The 19,243-nt window shown below is 40.1% G+C and overlaps 1 protein-coding gene across 8 annotated transcripts in view; it reads right to left on the bottom strand.

Annotated features, from left to right (window-relative positions):
- The window catches only part of LOC121943084 (actin-binding LIM protein 1-like), a 54,742-nt gene that overhangs the window by 15,368 nt on the left and 20,131 nt on the right, over positions 1–19,243 (bottom strand). For all 8 annotated transcript variants that reach the window (XM_042486470.1, XM_042486469.1, XM_042486466.1 and 5 more), the window contains 7 exons: positions 11,803–11,940; positions 7,521–7,704; positions 7,069–7,178; positions 4,377–4,503; positions 4,154–4,247; positions 1,495–1,582; positions 503–567 (listed from right to left, as the gene is read on the bottom strand). In XM_042486470.1, the coding sequence (XP_042342404.1) occupies positions 503–567; positions 1,495–1,582; positions 4,154–4,247; positions 4,377–4,503; positions 7,069–7,178; positions 7,521–7,704; positions 11,803–11,940 (806 nt within the window). The remainder of the gene's footprint in view (positions 1–502; positions 568–1,494; positions 1,583–4,153; positions 4,248–4,376; positions 4,504–7,068; positions 7,179–7,520; positions 7,705–11,802; positions 11,941–19,243) is intronic.

Here is a 19,243-nt window from a genome sequence, read left to right as displayed (position 1 = left end):
TCCTATGTACATGGTGGAACACAGGATGATGCCATCTCATAGCCAATAGCGAATACAGTACCTGCCTTTCTGTTTTTTGGAGGAATAAGAGGGACGGAGGCAATAGCTGTGGAGGAAGGGAGAGGGGGGTTCACAGGACATCACACAGGGGTTGTGCCTCTCCAGCCCGACTCACAGTTCACACACACACATCAACGCGAACATGTTGACATGTTAATATGCACAAGTATTTATACACGCATGCAGAGGCGCACATACACACACACACACACACACACACACAGACACAAACACACACACACATAACACCGCCTCAAATTATGCAGACCACAGTAGGTTAAGGTTCATCAAGTGAACGGGAGCAGCCCGTGCAGAATCCCTCATCACATATTCCGAATGTCTAACTTCTCCAGGAAAACATCGTAATGAGACGTGAACAGAAAGGTGCTTTCAGTCAAGACAGAGTCATGGACAATGGAATCGGTGACGTCCAAATTCCTACCCGCTCCCTGTGTCTCTCCTCTGTTCTGGTGGTGTTCTTGCAGCCGGGATGCCACACTGTTGATCCTGAGGAGGAAGACAGAGATGAAATACATTTAGCCACATATGGAAATAAATAATATTCAAACTGTTGAAATGTTTGGTTTATTTGCATATATGACTTAATGAGACCAAAAAGTATTTTGAAATAACCTGAGACACATTGCTGCTATTAATAACCAGATTATGGAAATACAAACAGATGTGTGACTAATGGGTTATTACATGGATTATTGATGGACTTAATCAAAGGCTGCCTAATGCACACCTGGTACACAGTACATAGGAAAAATTGAATTATGCAAATGACCATTTAAATTCCTGCATAATGTCAGCACTAGGTGTACTGAAAATGCAACATTTCGGTCACAGACATTCATCCAGCATCAAACTTACAATATGACATCTTTATCATCTTTATACAAAGGCCACAGTCTGCAACAGGTAATCAAAAAAAGTAAAATCATAAAATCAAAAACACATTCACAAAAGACATTTGCACCATCAATAACTGATTTAAAAAAAAATAATAATAATAATAAAATCACTTATTTATATTGCCAGTCCAGTACTAGTTTTGAATTATTATTTTCAGTTATTATCATTTATTTATTTATTTATTATTTTAGTTTTTTGTTTGATTCACTTCAGTGATTTTTCATCTTTTCATTATAATATATGAGTTCCTCTAGTACAAAGGTTTAATATTGTTGAGGGAATGCGTGATGAAGGTCTGTGACGGAAATGTTACTGACCTTGTGCAGTAACTTTCATTCTTTCGTTGATAAATTAAAGAAAATCTACATAACTGAGTGGAGACAAACACTCCCGAAACAATCCCCATACAGCCTACAGATGAGCATGCAATTCTTCAGTTTTCGTTAAAAACAACCACAAGTGGAGCCACAAAGTTTCTCTGTGACATTGAGAATGCAGGCAGGTCTGCTCTCTCACCTTGCAGATACATCTCTTCCCCTTCTGTGAACATCTGATTGCACCTGCTGCATCTCGCACAGCTGGGGTGGTAGTGCTTATCTCCTGCCTGGAAAACAGAGCGCACACAAAACAGACTTGACATCAGAGGAACATGAAGATCAATGACGCCTGTGGTAAAGTGAGTGAGCTGCGACTTCCAGGAAATAAACCCGGCACTCTACCTGCTCTCAGCTACGCTTCTTTCCCTTAACACCCGAATCCTGTTAGTGCTGCGACTGGTTTCATCAGATCCTGTGTTACTGCTCTCTCTCTCTCTCTCCCTTCAAGAACAACTGTTGATGAGACTGTGGCACTGGGCAGCTGTTAGTAAAAATGTTCCCAGTGGTGGGATGTAACTTAGTACATTTACTGAAGTACTATACTTAAGTACAGATTTGAGGTACCTGCACTTTACTTGAGCATTTTATTTCATGCCAGCTTTTACTTTTACTGTACTGCATTTCAGAAGGAAATATTATATTTTTTTAATTCACAATATTTAAAATAAATTGCCAAAAAGTTTATACAAGCTGAAATTAGTAGTTGATTTTTTAATTAGCTGACTGTCAGAAAATAAACGGGCAACTATTTTGATAGACATTTAGGTCATTCTGTTTCTTTTTTATTAATTCAAATAATAATTTTGAGGTGTAGAGAGTGTTTTTCTGTTTTTTGTCTTTGGTGGTGTTTTTTCAATCTATTCTATTCTAATAATTTTCAGGTTTGGTAGTGTTTTCTTTCTATTTATTTCTAATAATTTCCAGGGGGTTTGGGTGTTGTTTGTTTTGGTCTTTTTTAGAAATGATATATGGATGTTTTTCTTTTTTATATATATAATTTTGAGTTTGTGTTTTGAAATTTTAGGGGAAGATTTTAAAAACTATTTTTTTTGTCTTTTTTTATTCCTCTGTGTTGGATATTTTTACTTTTAATACTTAAAGTACCTTTACTGATTAAACTTACTTACGTTTAAGTAACATTTTCAATGCAGGACTTTTAGTTGTAGCAGAGTATTTTCACAGTGTGGTATTAGTACCTTTACTTAACTAAAGGGACTGAATACCACTGTATGTTTCTCTGAAACCGTTCTGCACAGTTTAGTGCTCTTACAGTAGGAAATTTAATATTGTTTTTTGAATATGACCACCCTGACATCTGCCTGTTTGACACAGACCACCTGCCATCTCTATCTAAATGTACCTCTTTGTGATAACCTTCATAATGCAACTCAATAAAAATGATCTGACGCTGAGAGCGCCTGAATTTCCATCTACATCGATGTGGCACTTTGCATGCAGAGAGCACCATTATAAAGCCTGTGTGACTTTGACCGGGGGGTGATAAATACCCAAATGAATTTTTTCCTGCTGTATAACAACCCTCAGTAACATTTCAGCTGGCAAGTGGCCACTCACAGATATGAAGCCACTGACTAATATTTGCATTTTTGCATTTTACAGAGTGGCTATAGCACACACTTCACAGCACCTCCTACCCAACACTCTCCTCACGTAAAACAGAATCTTTCTCTTGGGAATAATGAAGGTACTTATGCTATATGGGTAGTGCGCCATTAAATGCTCTCCCAATTTCTCTTGGTGTTTAATAGCTGCATTTATTACCCTTGCATTAATCAGCCATTCACATTGCACTCCCAGAGGAGCAGACAGTATGCAAACCCACCGATGGCTACATGGTATTTGACCTGGGTCTTGGGTCAGTGATTAAACTATCAGACAGACTGCTATGGCTTTGGCCCCACTGATCCATTGGCAGCAGCTCAGGGGTGGCATGCCGAGGCCTTTTCCTATTGTCATAAAGGCCTGCCTTAGTGCTGGATTACTGTAAGCCCGGCTGGCTGCCTAGCAGTGACATTTTCATACCATTAAATGACACATAACTCAGTGTCTGATTGGATCAGTGTCTGCAGAACAGACAGGCCATGCAACACTAGTTCAAGAGACCACAGAGAGCATAGAGGTTTTACATAAACTCGGCTCAGACTACGTTAATAACGTTTAATCGAGAGTTTCATAACATCTGCATGACATACAGCATTAATGAATACTGATCACTTTCTAAATGTCAGCTCATATTAGGTGTTTTATGTAATATTTATATAATTTGTGGGAAAGCACGCTTGTATGAAGCACGTGTATTTAGGCAGGAGTTGGAAATACCCTAAAAATCTGCTAAGAATTAATCTTTTAGATGAATACAGTCATGTCAAGAGTCTATTTGGCTTGGTGACGAAGAGATTACACTGGAGATTAGCGAAACTACATTTCACAATTCCACCCTGGTGCAACGTCCTCTGCTGTCGGTGCGGGAAGCAGAATTTAAACGTTACAAGCAACTCTCAAACTGTGAACTTATTTCTGTATAATAATTTCTAACTTGAGGTAAACTTTAAAAGAATTCTTAGGAAACAAATACTTTCGCTTAAGGGTTATTTAAGAACTACAATTACAGTAGATACATTTTTAATCTTACCTTAGGCGGGATTCATATAAAATCCAGGTACAATATTAAAAAGCATATTATAAAGTCCACATCAGGCTGCACAGAGAGACAACTGTCTACACTGGAGAGCCAATCAGATGGATGTTAAGCTGAAAAGGTGTGATGTGTGTTTTACCTCTAGCACTTTCCCTGTGATGAACTGATGACACGCCTCGCACTGAACTCCAAAATGGATCTGGTAGTCCTTCTCACAGTAGGGGGCGCCATCCCTGAGAGGAAACAGACAAAATCTGAACAGCAGGAACTTTAAAGTGAAATATCATATTGTGTGAGTGAATCTTATGCAGGCCTGAATCTGAGCAAGTAGCCTGTAATTACAGTGGATATGAGGTACTTACTTGCTGATGTACTCCCCGGTCAGCACTTTGCTGCAGGCCTTACACTTAAAGCAGCCCAGATGCCACTGTTTGTCCAGTGCTAGGAGAGCCTGTCCGTTCTTAATGTCTCGACCACATCCTGCACAATCTGCAAAAAGCAAACGTAGCTTAAACACACAAGCAAAACTACAACAAAAATACAAAACAAATCAAGAAAATACCTCGAGAGTTAAAAAATAAAATAATGCTTGCTTGAAGGTTTGTTTCGTGTAAAAACACAGCCTTTAATGGGCTCACAATATTAACAAACGCAAATTATAGCACGCAAAGAGTGAAACATCTTGTCAGTTCTGACCCAAAACACTAGATGGTGATAGAGCGTAACCGGCAATGTTCTGACAGCTGCCTCTTTCTATCATCCACATCTCTCTTACCATGGCTCTAAAAGCTCCATCCATATCCAAGTGGGATCCCGAGGCTCTAAAAGTGCAAGAGGTTGGTTTCTAAACGAACAATCTTCCTGTCATCTCGTCTTTAATGAATAGAGGATGAAAGCAACACAGAGCCCACTGCAACCACAGGGGACGATAACTACGTAAGGCATAACGAGGTTGCGATGATGACGTGAGGAGAATCAGCATGCCTTATTTATAGGTGACCTTGTCTAAAAGCTCTTCAAACGCTAACAGAGACACCAGTGGGGGTGAGAGAAAGAGAGAGAGAGAGGAGGAACAGGAAGAGGACGAGAGGAAAGAGAAAGAGGGAGGATGAGAGGAGTTGGGAGAGGAGGGGTTTGAGGGTTGCTGTTCCAGAGCAGAGGAAATGCATGGCCATGCATTATTTAGCAAGGCCTGTCTTGGTGTTATTCATAAAGGAACAAGGCTGAACCAACACTAGGCTGCGTTTCCACAGAAGAGGAGAGAGTGAATGATACCCGAACATCATTCAGTCTCCAGGAGAGCTCCTTAAATTCTGTATTTTTACTCATATAGAACTGTTGAGTAATACCAACTACCAACTTTTACTTCCTCTTAATGGTATAGTTTAACCTTTTGAGAAATATTTGCTTTCTTGCTGAGTAGAAGAATATTACCACTTTCATACGTCTGTTCAAGATGAAGCTACAGCCAGCAGACTCTTAACGTAGTGTAGCTTAGCGACTACAGGAAACAGTAAGAAACAGCTAGGCCAGCTTTACCAAAATCTGCCTCCCAGCATCTCCAATGTTAACCATCTAAAAAGTCATATCTTGTTTGTTTAATCTATACAAAAACCAAAGTTTAAAATCAGTAAGCTGCTGGTTTGCTAAGATAAGTCAACCGGTGTTGATTTGAGATTCAACCTTTACCTGAGCAGCAACCTCCAGGACTGAAACACAGGCCAAAAGTGCCAAAAACTGCAGTTCATCAAATGGCCACTTGAGGCTGACTCCAAAAGCAAGTCAATCCCCATAGGCACCGAGGTTAAAATCAGGCTCCCAGGAGTATGCCAGGCTTTGAATTTTTGGAATGGCAAAACCGTGGAATTACATCCGTCACATGATGCCTTTTGGCCCAAAAGGGCTTTTTCCCACAGACTTAGATGGCGAAACAGATGTTTGTAAATCAGTAAATACATTTTTTGAGCATCACAACCACAATAAAATGATTAATTTTACAATCAGAATTTGATCCATTTGGTCTAACATTTTGAAAAGTCTAAAAGAGCCACAAGATTGACAATTATATTTCTAGTTAAGTTAAAAGAGTGCTAAAGCAGAAGTAGCCGCCATGGCCAGCAGAAGTCTCCGGTGCATTTGCTCTGTAGGCGACACCGATTACCCATGTTTGCCGTTAAACTTTTTTGGCATCATGCAACACTGAGTAACTTTCATAGGCATGAACGTTGCCCCACCTTCAACACTGTATCCAAGTCTCTAAATACATCCATGGTCCAAATGTTGTACCTTCTCATTCCAAAAAACAAAGATGACGACGGCCAAAATGCCAAAATCTAGGCTTCAAATAGTCTTAGGGAGAGTAAGGCGGGCCATGCCTTTGCTATCCTAGGAAATGCAAAGTTGCTTACCGTACAGACATTGCACCCTTCTTTGCTAAGACTTAAAAAGAATGCATGTTGATTTCACCCAGCATGTCAAACTATTAATTTAATCAATGTCATTTCATGAAATGAAGATGTTCTTGGTGTATTGCACCTCATTTTATACATATTTGTCCCAAATTCAGCCTGACATTTTGAGTCTGGAAACTTCTGGATCTCCACTAGACCTGAATGTAAAGTTTTACTGGTTTGACCAATGTCTAGTAGCACAGCACAAGTTTGTTATAAATGACATCACCAAAAGGCTGCTGCTTGTGAAGGGGTCAGTGTTCTCAATTCCATATTTTAAATACATTTTTGTTCAATTAAATTTATGCTAATAACGTGTGGGCCAGATGACTGATGTAAACCTGAAAATTATTCTTCACAGCACAAATATCACAGCTGAAATGACTGGTCAACGGCTATATTAAATGCCGTGCATGAATCATACCTGAAAGCTCAATTTTCTAGACTTTTGTTTTTCTAAAACTTTTTTATTTCCTTTTGTTAATCCACTTTGAGTCCGACTGGAAACTTCCAGACTCTGTGTGGACGCAAAAATAGCATCATGTGAAAGCACATGCCTTCCTGTGCATTAAACCTGTGTGTGTTTTAGACGATGGCGACTTACTGCTGGAGCCTATGATGTCCTTTGGTCCTGGAGACATGGGCTCGACACAGTACTGACACAAGCAGTCCTTCCCGTTGAAGGTCACTCTGTCCCCGGCGGGGAACGGTCGTCTGAAAGAGGGGTGGCATGAACAATCGGTAAACAAGACATGAGCTGTGTCCCCTCGTGGTAAGTGTAGGAGTTTATTAGCTGTGGCTTGCAGACTGTCTGATGGGGCTTAAGATGACAGGACCTGGTGATGTGGATGTGTGTCAACACTGCGCCTCAGGAGGCCGTTTAGTCAGATGATGCAGACGTGACACAGCATACTGTAAACTGTCTACTAGAATACCTGCTATCTTTGACTTTGTCACTTTACATGATTAATGAGCAGAATTCCATTATTACTGCATTGGAAAGCTGTGCAGACATACATGAGAGTAAGAACTCAGCTAATGTAAAATTAGTCTTACTTGCAGATTGTGCAGACGAAGCAGGCAGGGTGGTAGGTCTTTCCCAAGGCAGTGACCACTTCCCCCTCCACAAAGTCCCCGCAGCCATTACAGCGGGTGCCGTGCATGCGTTGGTAGTCCAGCGTGCAAAGATACTCTCCATTCTTCATGAAGAAGCCCCCCTGGGCAAGGTCACAGCCGCACACTGCATGGGACACACACATTGGCACTCCCAGGTCATTTAGTGCTCTGCCCATATAACACATCAAGCAGCCGACCACCAAGCCACCCAGCTCCTCCACGCATCAATGGCTTTGTTAAGACTTGCTAGTGTGTGTAATCCTGTGAGACCCACTAAATGCATGAAATGGATGCTGAAAAATACATTTTAACAGCTGTGTGTGTTACAGTGTGAGGCATAACGTTAAAAACTTTCATAAGCGCTCAGTCCCATTAAAAAAAAAAAAAAAAAAAAGACTTCTTCTTTTCAAGGGGTTTCAAGGAAATCTGTATTGAGGGCTCACGTTGATTAATCATCACTACCACTGCAAGGTCTTTTCATTGTCAGTGTGGAGGTAGAGCATTCAGTGCAACAACAATTCTACGATTGTCTAGCCCAGGAAATGGCCTTGATCTGCTTCTGAAGATAACTGGCTCTGAATACTTCAAACTTCACTGTCGGCCTCCAACAAGCTTCCTATCATTCAAATATAACCTTGTCATCTACACAAACATGAAAGGCTGGCACAGGCAGAAATAGCAATTAAGGGAACAACTGAGAGTTTAGAGGTATTTTAGTGCTGGCGTGAGGCTGTTTCTGGGTATTACTACAAGCCATATGAAAGATTTATTACATCGAAGGAAAAAACATTTGCAAAACGTTTTCATTTGGGTCAGTGTACTTCCAGGTCAGTTTGACATCATGGAAACTGCCACAACAATGGAGCGCACAAAACCATAAGAGAGGTTCATAGAATTTTATTTTGAGATTGGCCGCAAATATAAAGACATTAAATCAGTGCTTGGCAATAGGTTCTCACATAAGAGATACATCTAAGGGGTAGGGCTGTGCGATATGACGAAATATATCATCTGACAGAAAAAAAAAGTCTATATTCATTTTATGTTATACCGTTTATTTCGTTTAACTCATCTGATAACGCTTTACGTCCATCCGCGTGGTGTAGAATATGATATTAGTTTTCATGATAATCAAGCAAAGACACTCACTGGCTTTTCACTTTTTGGCTGGTCCATTATTAAACATACTTGTGTCAAAGTTCATGACAATCTTTCCAATAGTTGAGCCATTTCGCTCAAAAACACAAATGTCTCAACTATTGGTGGCACCAGGAGAAAAGTCAGGGGATCTTCAGTGTTGTTAGGAATTATCTTCCGGGAACCATAAACATTAGCACAAAACATCATGCCAATTCATCAAAAAGTTGTTGATATATTTCAGACTAGACCAAAGATCAAACAGGCAGACCCACACTGAAAAATCCATGCTCTCCCAAGCTTCAACATTGCAGTTTTGATAATATGCTGCCTTTGATGTCTGATTTGACATAAAATAACCACTTATTTTCCATGCCACATTATGTTTCCATGATAAATCATATGATTGTATTATATTCCAAAAAGCTTACATTACCCCTTCAAAAAAAATAATTAAGGGGCATCAGTCATTGGCCTCACCAAAAAAGCTAAAGACATTAATAATAGTCTTCGCTTGCTATTGATTTTTCCTAGATTTTCCCCATTTATCAAGACTCACTAGCTGCATACTGTATGGTGTGCTAACGCCACACATTTGATTGTGATTCAGACGTAAGGCGTGTCTGCATGTACAGTATTTCAACCACATAATGATCACATGAGCCGTGCAGTCCGCCATCTCAGCACCACAGAGTGAGCCTGGGAATTTAATAGCCTTTGGGAAATGCCACAGCTAAGAGGGAAAATATTTTGATGTTTGAGATGACTGCACCTAATCATTCTTATGCAAGGAGCCACGCTAAGTCCTGGGGATGAATGGGAGCGAGTGAGGGAGAGAATCAGATTTAATTGCATTAAGGCTCACGGGCGATGAGATTAGCTTGTAAGCTATGAGAGTCAAGAGAAGACCAGCAGTGGAGATTTGGTGGCCTTTGAATGTGATGTCCAACCACCTTGGCTTTTGGACAGATGCATGCCATTACATTAAATGGAAACTTAAGAGGGTCAACTTATGAAATTGAAATGAAAGTGAAATTGAAAAGTTTTGGTTGTGCATATCATGGAATGAGATAATCGCCTGCAAAAAAGCAGATGTTTGGGATTGGTTTGCAAAGAGGATATGACAATTGATAAGCTCAGTCAACCTGACGCGACCTCGCCTGACTAGTACAATATTATTAGTCGTGCAAGTTGGAGACTCACAGCCGCACATAAATTTAGAGTGAGGACTGGACAGTGTGTCTTTTAGCTATTAAAGCAGTCCCTGTGTGTTCTTTGGAAACCACCAACTCGTGTGCACAAAGAAAGACACCCACATGTACACTTTTAGTACCAGTGACTCTCTCAGGGTATGTATATCCACTTGTAAAGGACAGAATTAGGTACTAATCTCAGTGTTTGCTTGTGTTATTCTGGGCTCTTGGTGAACTAAGCTAACTCTATAACAGTGCTCCAGTCACAGATTAAGTGAGGGCTTCTACGGGGCAGGTTCAGCCCACAAGAGTGAGACTGCTTTGTCGGCAGTGGGCAGCTCCATCGTAATCATGTCAGGGATCCATCAGTATTGAGGCTAAACCAGAAGGATTTGCACTGTCACTTGTCATAGCAGTCTAGAAGGTATTTTAATTGAAGTATGTAGGTCTGAGAAATGAAGATGACTCATGCCACCTTGTATCTTCCTCGTTGGAGGAGGATGGAAAAGGATGCTGTGGCCTTTAGGGACTGCTGCTATCCAACTGGGATGCTTTTAGGGACAGTCGTGGAAAAACACTGCAAGCCACACCGCAACAGGCTACGAGTCACTTTTGAATGTGAGCAGGTGAAATCAAGTTACAAACTGACACTTGTCACTGCCGAACAAATCAAAGTTGAGATGGCCTAAACTTTTTTCACCGCTCCAATAACGTGGTGAGGCATCAAGCAATCACTATCATCTACAGTCGACTTTATTATCATTTTTTGAAAACATCTGAAAAAGACTCTAATTTGCAAAGGCTCTTAGCACTTCATTGATTAACTGATTTGTAATCCATTCCACTTTGTAAATAAAAGCTTTATGTCATTTGTACTTTTTTATCAACTCTGTCTTACTGTTTAGTCTTGAAATTTTGATCAGTTAGTCAATATTTGTCTTTATCTTTTTTTTAAATGAATGATTATAGTTATTTATTGGGGGAGGATTCTCGAAAGCCATTTTTGGCTTCTCACCTCTCCTGCACAGTGTTTTCTGTCTTTTATATACATGTCTATGTGCAAATCTAAAAAATCTGAAAAGCTAAATCATGTGATTTTGTTTTCTAGCTGTGGTACTGTGATGTTTAGCTTAGTTAGCTGACACTATGCTAGCGCTATGTGCACTATGGTTCACACAGGGATGGGGCTCAGACGTTGATAAGATATAGCAAAGATATTTTAATGACCAAATACAAACTCCAGATGACGTTGTGTTGGGATGCTTTGTGGCACATATCAGCTTCACACAAGTCTGTCACGATGTAACTACTTTAATTTGCATTTGAGTAACACTTCAATGATGATTTGATAAAATAGCTGGTCACACTCGTTGCATTTTCGCTCTGGTGTGAACACAGCGTAAGTGCTCAATTCAGATTTAGTGCTCAGATCCAATTTTTTTGTTTGTCTTGTGTTGTTTTTTTACCTAAGGGTCACTAACAAATGACTCTTCTATACTTGTGATCTATCATACTACATCGCTGGAGAGAATCATATTTCATAAAACACAGCTATAGTCAGCATTAGGCAGAATGTACTGAATGAAAAGAGGCAAATGTCCTACTATTGTGACAGGCAGAAATTAGCTATGAATTTTAAAACTTCACACCTTAGCTGCCAATTTTCACACAACACCCACATTATTATTATTATTATCTCCAATTCAGAAAAAATAAACTGTCTGAGGACTCATTTTAAAATCGTAAACACATAACTTATTTACCAAAAAAGCGCTCTTTTCTGATCATAATATTAAGGATGTCTCACTTGCAGTAAAGCAGAGCCAAATCATAAGCAGTAAATACAAGTGAAACCAATTCACAACAATATTTAATAACAAAACTGCCAATACCTTTACAGGTGAAGCACTTGAGGTGGAAGTGCTTGTTCTGCACCCGCAGCACCTCGCCCTTACATGGCTGCCCGCACTTGTAGCACTGAATCAGGGGTTTCTCTGTGGAGTGGTGGTGTGTGTCCTGCGCATGAGCCACTGCAAGAGAGGAGACATGAAAATTACTATTCAACTGTAATGTTGATGGGTCATTGTGGTTGCTCAGTTTTTGTAACATTGCTTTTAGGTGTTTTTTTAAAGTTGTGTTCATCTGAGGACACGGTGTGAGAATCTGAAACTGCAGCATCACTCAAAACCACACAGATAAAGACCAACTGCTGAGAGCCTGTCAGGGTAAAAAAAGAACAACATTGAGCAGGACAGCACAACTTGGGATCACGGCCCAGATAGGCTCTCTAGAGAGCAGCAACCTAAATATAGTCCATCTTGATCAGTGGAAGATGGAGAGGCAAAAATGCTGAGGGGAGTGGAGCTTGGTAAATGGCATGCTAAAAGGGTATTGATAAGATCAGTTTTGCTATTGAGTTTACTGTGCTTTCATCCTCAAAGGAAAATATAATGGGCCATTTGCTGTCTATGCCTGGCTTGTGTTTGCAGTAATCAGTGGTGAAAGGTAGTTACAATAGGTCCTGGTGCATGCCAATATATGTGGCCTAGCTTGTCACTCATGCTAAATTTGCAACCATATATTCAAGGGGTCAACAGATTATCGGCCCTGCCAATGATTGGGTCTGATATTTGGCACTTTGCAGATTATCTGTCTCAGCATTTCACTTTAATGATCACTGATAAAATTAATTAATAAAAAAAAAGTGCAAAGAAAGTCTCAGCATGGTAGGAACTTTTATTTTATAAAACCTCAGGGAGCTTTTTTTTAAAAAAAAAAAATTCACTTGACTTATTGAATAAAAAAGGAATTCTGACAAAAGATTGTGTTGGAGTTAGTTATTATTCCAAATTCTAAATATTGACATTAAAATTTTCAATTTTATTGTAAATACATATCAGTTCTAAATATCGGTTTACAGTCTCATTAACTACTAATAATCAGTATCAGTCCTAATAAAAATACTATCAGTTGACCCCTAATATATAGTATCATCTCATCACATGATAGAGACTTAACACTGGACAACATCAACATAATATTACTCAGCAATCATCACTGCATTTCTGTATATTAGAAAAACTAAAAAAAAAAAAAATTATTAATATCCTTGAATAGTTTTTTAAAGTTAATTAATAGTTTCACAGTTAATGCAGCATACGCATATTATTTGGTTATAGATATACTATTGTACCATCACTTCATCATTTTATCATATTTGGCATTTGTACAAAATGTCATCATAATTAGAAAACAAGTTTCGAGACGTCGCAATGACCTTGACCTTCAATGACCAAAAACAAATCAGTTCATACCAAGTGGAAATTTGTGCCAAATTTGAAAAAAATCCCTCAAGGTGTTCTTTTCATATCATGTTCACGAGAATGGGACAGACAGGTAGTCCAAGTGGTCTATGCCAAATGGACATTTGCACCAAACTTAAAGAAATTCTCTCAAAGTGTTTCAGAGATATCTTGTCATGAGAATGGGATGAATGGATGAAAGTATGGCTTGGATTACGGATGGACGTTAAACCTGAAAATATAATGCCTCTGGCCATAGCTATTAATGGTGTGGAAGCAAAAAGAAAATTATGATGGAGATACTGTAGGTTTGCTTTTTAAAGGGCATATATAACAAATGGCACCATCTTAATACAACGTGAGTTTTTCTTTGAAGGCAGGCGTATTTGCAAGGTGGCAATCTGAATCACTCCAAAGTGCCCATTCTTTGTTGCCCATGGTGCTGGTAGCCCGGCTCTCTCTACAGCTGGGCCCACACCCTATGGGCCCCAGTGCAAACATACTGACTGTCTATATTTACGTCACTGCCAATAACAACTTGGCAGTGACGTAACAAGCAGTGCACGCTATGTAAAGCTCTTGTTGCCCTGTTTAGAAGGTGAGTTTTAGCTTTAGAAAAACTCCTGTCTCGTGCTTTTTAGGCTGGAGAAGCGTTCCATTTTTTCCTTTGGAAGTCAAGTGACTGACAGTAAGCAGAGCATGGCACTCAGATTAGATAACAAAACAGAGCAGGCTCAAAACCTGGCAGTGATTGAATATCTCACTTTGTAGAAGTTGCAAATGAGCGAATGAATGCCAGCTGCTTGAATGCCGATAAAGGGAAAACAAGAATAAGAATAAGCTAAGAATATGACGTAGAAGAGCAACTTTGCACAAGACTAAGTCACAGCTGCAAGAGCAGCTGCGTGAGTCTGTTCTTAGGTACAGCTGTACTTTGAGCTAAAGGCGTACAGCAGGCTAATATGCTCACAATGACAATGTTAATATGCTGATGTTAAGCAGGTGTAATGTTTACTATGTTAGCAAACAATGGCCCTCATTTATAACTCTAACATACAAACCAATGCAGATCTGAGCGCAGTCATCTAACAATAGGCTTCACTTGTGCGTCACGCAACATTGTTAGCTCACCAATCACAGTGTAGGATTGATCGGCCTTGATAAAAGTGACAGTTCAAAACAGTCATCATTTGAATATCCAGCCTCAATATATTCTTGATTTAGAAGCCTCGCCCCTTGAGTTTACCTAATGGAGAGTAATATTACGTGCAAGAAGAGAAACTTTTCTCAGAAAGAAATGGAAACCAGGGCTAACTGGTTCTATTTAAAGTGTGTTATCAAAAGAAGTCGGAAAAACACATTATGGACGCTATCAACAGCATTGGAATAGACCCAATTTTCTGTCATGCGTTCCTTTCATAAATGAGGGTAAACGACATTAGAAAGTTACTGTTAAATGCAGTAAAGTGGTGGACCATCATTGCTATCCCTAATGCTAACATGACTACAATTGGTGATGGCAACATTTTAAAATGACTCTGGTTGCACAGCATGCACAGATCTTAATCTGAGTGAACATTTAGACATCACTTTCTTAATATGAGATACTGGGACTGCTATCATAATTATTCCAGACAAAGAAGCTATTATCATCTATCTTTATCTCTACAAGCAGTATTATCTTTAGATCCATAAAACGTCAGCCTGTGGCCCTCCTCACTAGAAAGTTTGGGCGTCTCTGACACAGACAGACATTAATCCAGCAGTACTGTACCGGATGTAAATACTGCTGCAGTGCCGCACTGCACACAGCTTATCAGCTGTTGCGAAACCAGCAGATTATTTCACATTCAGGAGCATTAACAAGCAAGGCAGCCTCTTTCTCCCATCCTCTCATTTCTCTCTCTTTTTCAAACAAAGATACACACACAAACACACACACACACAGAGAATACACATGAAAGGATCTTTGCTCTTTCTGCTCTGCAATGAATCATTAGTCTGCAGGGCTAAAATAAGACTCCACCAAAGGCACCGAAATAGCATCATGACCAATCAATGGTCTACCAAAGAGAGACATTAGTCTGGATTATTGATGACTTGGCCTACCTCACATCACACTTCTTTCTGATATTGAGAGGTGGTTTAATTGCATTAAAATCGAATCAGAAAGAGATCCCAGTCTTCAGAATTTTCTTAATGAGACACTTCAACAGTCTTTGATTCATCATCTCAGGGCAGTCGAAATGTCCTGTGCCAATTCTTAAGGATGCAATTTGCAGAGCATCAGTCTGTTCATAATTTGGATTGAAAAGGAAGTGAGAGAAGTTGTAGGAAAAAAATAGTGGAGGAAGAAGACAGGATAACAGGAGGGAGGCTGGAAGGAATGTGGGTACGAGAGGTGGAGGATCTGTCTCCCTGGTGTCTCAGATGTGATTACACTCAGCAGGACAATGAGTCATCTCTGGGTGAACCAGACGACTGTGACAGTGAACTGAGTCTCAGCAGCTCTGTGTGTGTGACATTGCACCTCCATAGAAAAACACAGGCCATCTGCGTAACTGCGCTCTGCAAAAATATGCAATCTAACAAGTCATTTTAAGCCTTGTGCATACTTTTCATCCTCGAACAACTTATGGAAAATTCCAGTTGAATACAATGTGGTTCTATTCTTTTTCCGTCAAACTGTTTGTAGCCATGACGATGGTATTAGTATGGACGTACCCCAAAGTCAAAGCTGAACCAGGAATTTGGTGTGTAAATTGTAATTGATGTTTAACCCTTTGAAACCTGAGCAAATTGTCTTGATTTCTGTCAAAAACATGGGAAGAAGGCAATGAAAAACAAAAGAAATAATGACCCAAAAATTTGCGAGAAATTAGTAAAAAGTAGAAGAAAATGGCCTGAAAATTATTTTTAAAAATATGAAAAAGAAAGTAAAACAAAAAACAAGTAAATGACCAGGAAATTTGGTTTTAAAATAATAATAATTCCTCTGAAATACTTGTAATGGCTATTGTACAAACAGGAAACTTGACAAGAGACAGATACAGTTGGTTAACAAGCAGGTAGCCCCACAGTTTGGAGACATCCAGCAGCTAGCATAGCCTCTGTGACTGCACATAGTTCTCCACAAGTCTTGATCTCAGCTGTGTGGTTTACACACTTCCAACTCTAAACACAAGGTAATTCCTGTAGGTTTGCCCGTGGTTAAGAAAACATCTCATGTGAATAAGATAACTTTGGAATTGCAGGGAGAGTCAATTTTCCCCTCTGAGAGACTCTGCCTTCCTCACAGCTCAAAGCCTCTGCGCCAGGTTAACATATCCCAGATCAGTCCACCGAACAAGAGACCAAACTGATATCAACCCTCCATCGAACTTAGGAAAAGACAAATCTAGCCCAAAATGTTAATGTAACTGGATTAAAAAAAACCCGCTGCGTTCACATGGAAGTGGGCAGACAGCAAACTGGATGTCATTAAATTGGGAACGAGCAGGACAGTGAAATTAGGTAAGACCAGCACAGAATACCAGTTACAGTAATGGTGGCCACATAAAATATTGTAACTTTTTGTCGTCCTGCTGTATTGTACAACAGGATGTAATGCAGTCCCCTCATACAAAGAGAAAACTGGGGCAATCTGGAGAATTACTGGACTATACTAAAATAACGGCATAAATTAATTCTTTGTAAACAACATAACATCACCATCACAGCATATGCACATGTGTGTTTCCTTTTCACGTCCTGCCATTCTGTTGGACTGTCATTTGTTTTTTCCTGTGCTGTCTGGTTGGTGTTATCTGTCTGATATCTGCCTAATTCTATGTGAATTTGTATTTCTGGCAACCTGGCTGATTAAAGTCCAATATTCACTCTCCATACAGATCTGTTTTGGTCTCCACCAACTCCTGAGGGACAAATTTGGCTCTTTAGTTGTTAAATGCTTTACTGTGTGCAGCAGCTAGTTGCGAAACTTTCTTTTTGCTAAAAATAGTTGCCTGCTCTGACCGACAACCATGCTGATAAGAGTGAACCAAAACAGTTGCAGACCCTAAAACCAAAGTAATGTGTCGAAAGACACCAACAAAGCCCCATAGACCTGAGGGGGAACAGTAGAGAGATGTGGTGATAATAAGTCTCTGTGGGTTTGTCACTCCACACTAAATTTTATGTTAATATAAAAATATTGATGAGAGCAGCTTAAAAATAGATATGTTTCATTGTCTTGTGCCAAGAATTTCTCTTTGAGTCTGTAATGCCAACTTGCTATTTTTAACATTTTATAGTCTGGTGTTGTCAGCGGGGACAGCCCAAAATGGAAAAGTCAACACTGCTAACGTCATAACAGGTTGATAAAAATCCAAGACAGATGTTGCACAGAGAATCTAAAAAAAAAGAAAAAAAGAGAGAGCTTTGGATGGGAACTTATGAGTGCTGTGTGTTTTTCCAGCTTGACTCCACCTCCTTCACTTTCTCAACGGTGGCTGTGTAAAGGCAGAGAGACTGTGGCAAGCCGAGATGGGTACTTTATATGATGTTTCATAAAAACGAAGGAAGCTAACATCAAAAGAGATATTAAATTTGCTGAAAGCATTCAGATTGAACCATTTATAGGACTTGTTTGGACATAAACCATCAGTGGGGTCCCTTTCAAATGTTCAGTAGGCCTCCACACTTATGACTCTATGTTGACAAAAGCAAGCAATTTTACTGCAATAACATCAATTTGAAATAAATCCATTCGTGAGTCTTTAGGGGGTCTTGTGATGGCAGCAAAATGGCGCTTGGTTTGCTAGAATGTATATTATATAATGCTATAAATAAGTAAGCGTGCGGTACATGAAGCAACCTCAGCACAGAGCAACTTACTGTGAAATATACAGTAGTACATTTTTTCCGACTGCTGCTCACATTCCTCATTCTCCGCTGGATGTGTTGGCTGTGCTGACAGAGTGATCTGTCCTGCCTCATCACCAGGGGATAAAGTGACTGATATGAGCCTAAACACACAATGAACACACACTGACGCGCACACACACAAGCGTGGTGCTAAGGGAACAATAACCAGCAGAGCATCCCAAAGCCAGCCGTTAGAGGAAAGGGGGCTGCTCTCTCCACCCCTACATCCCAACCAACCCCCCACCCATTTAAGCAGAGACGAGCTGCGTTGGCAATAATAAAAGGCTGCAGATGATACTCTGGAGGGAAGTGAAGAAGGCCATCTTGAATCCCCTGAGGACAGATTTTCCTGTGACACGTGCCCCAGCCTTGCTGGTAAATAACAAAAAGAGAGGTTATTGAGAGGGATTTGCTTCAGACTTTGGCGCCTTCATTTCCTATCACGAACCCTGAGGAATGCATAGTAGTTTGCAAATGCACTGGGAAAAGGGGAATTCAATTAAACAATAGATGAGACGAAAAGGTCTAATCAAATATTCAGTCTCTCACTGTCTTTGTTACTGTAAAAGTCACAGATGAGAGGAGTCTCCAGTACAGACAGATCGCAGCCCCAGAGGAGTGTGTCTTTGTACAGTATGCGTGCATGTGCATTAGTGTGTTTGTTACAGACAGATCAAGAGAGTGGCAGTCATCTTCACACTCGGCATCCATGCAAATACTTTTGGCCCCGGATGTGTCTAGACAACAAAACACACACACACTTTTTATTCCAGTATCCAATCGGTTGTTTGGGATGGAATATTCCAAGGGGGTCTGACCCATAATGAATATCAAAGGGCACAAAATATAACCATCATGAAATCCCAACGCGTGATCGGATGGGGGATGGCGCTTGAAGCTCTTCATCACCCAGACATAACAAGAAGCCCTTAACCCTCCCCTCCATGAATATGTATGGCTGTATTCACCGCCTCCCCGCCCCTGTGCCCCGCCACCAGCGTCCCAGACAAAGCACTTCAAACGCGGGCACAAATTGCGAGGGGGAACCCTATCGGCCTCCACCAGGCCCCCGCAGCCTTGAATAACTAATCCCAAGAGACCCAGGTTGGGAATAATGATCTGCTCT

This window comes from Plectropomus leopardus, chromosome 5 (genome assembly GCF_008729295.1).
Source record: "Plectropomus leopardus isolate mb chromosome 5, YSFRI_Pleo_2.0, whole genome shotgun sequence".
Classification (NCBI taxonomy): domain Eukaryota; kingdom Metazoa; phylum Chordata; class Actinopteri; order Perciformes; family Serranidae; genus Plectropomus; species Plectropomus leopardus.
Note: the sequence above shows the minus strand (reverse complement) of the source record. Positions and strands in the feature narration are given on the sequence as shown.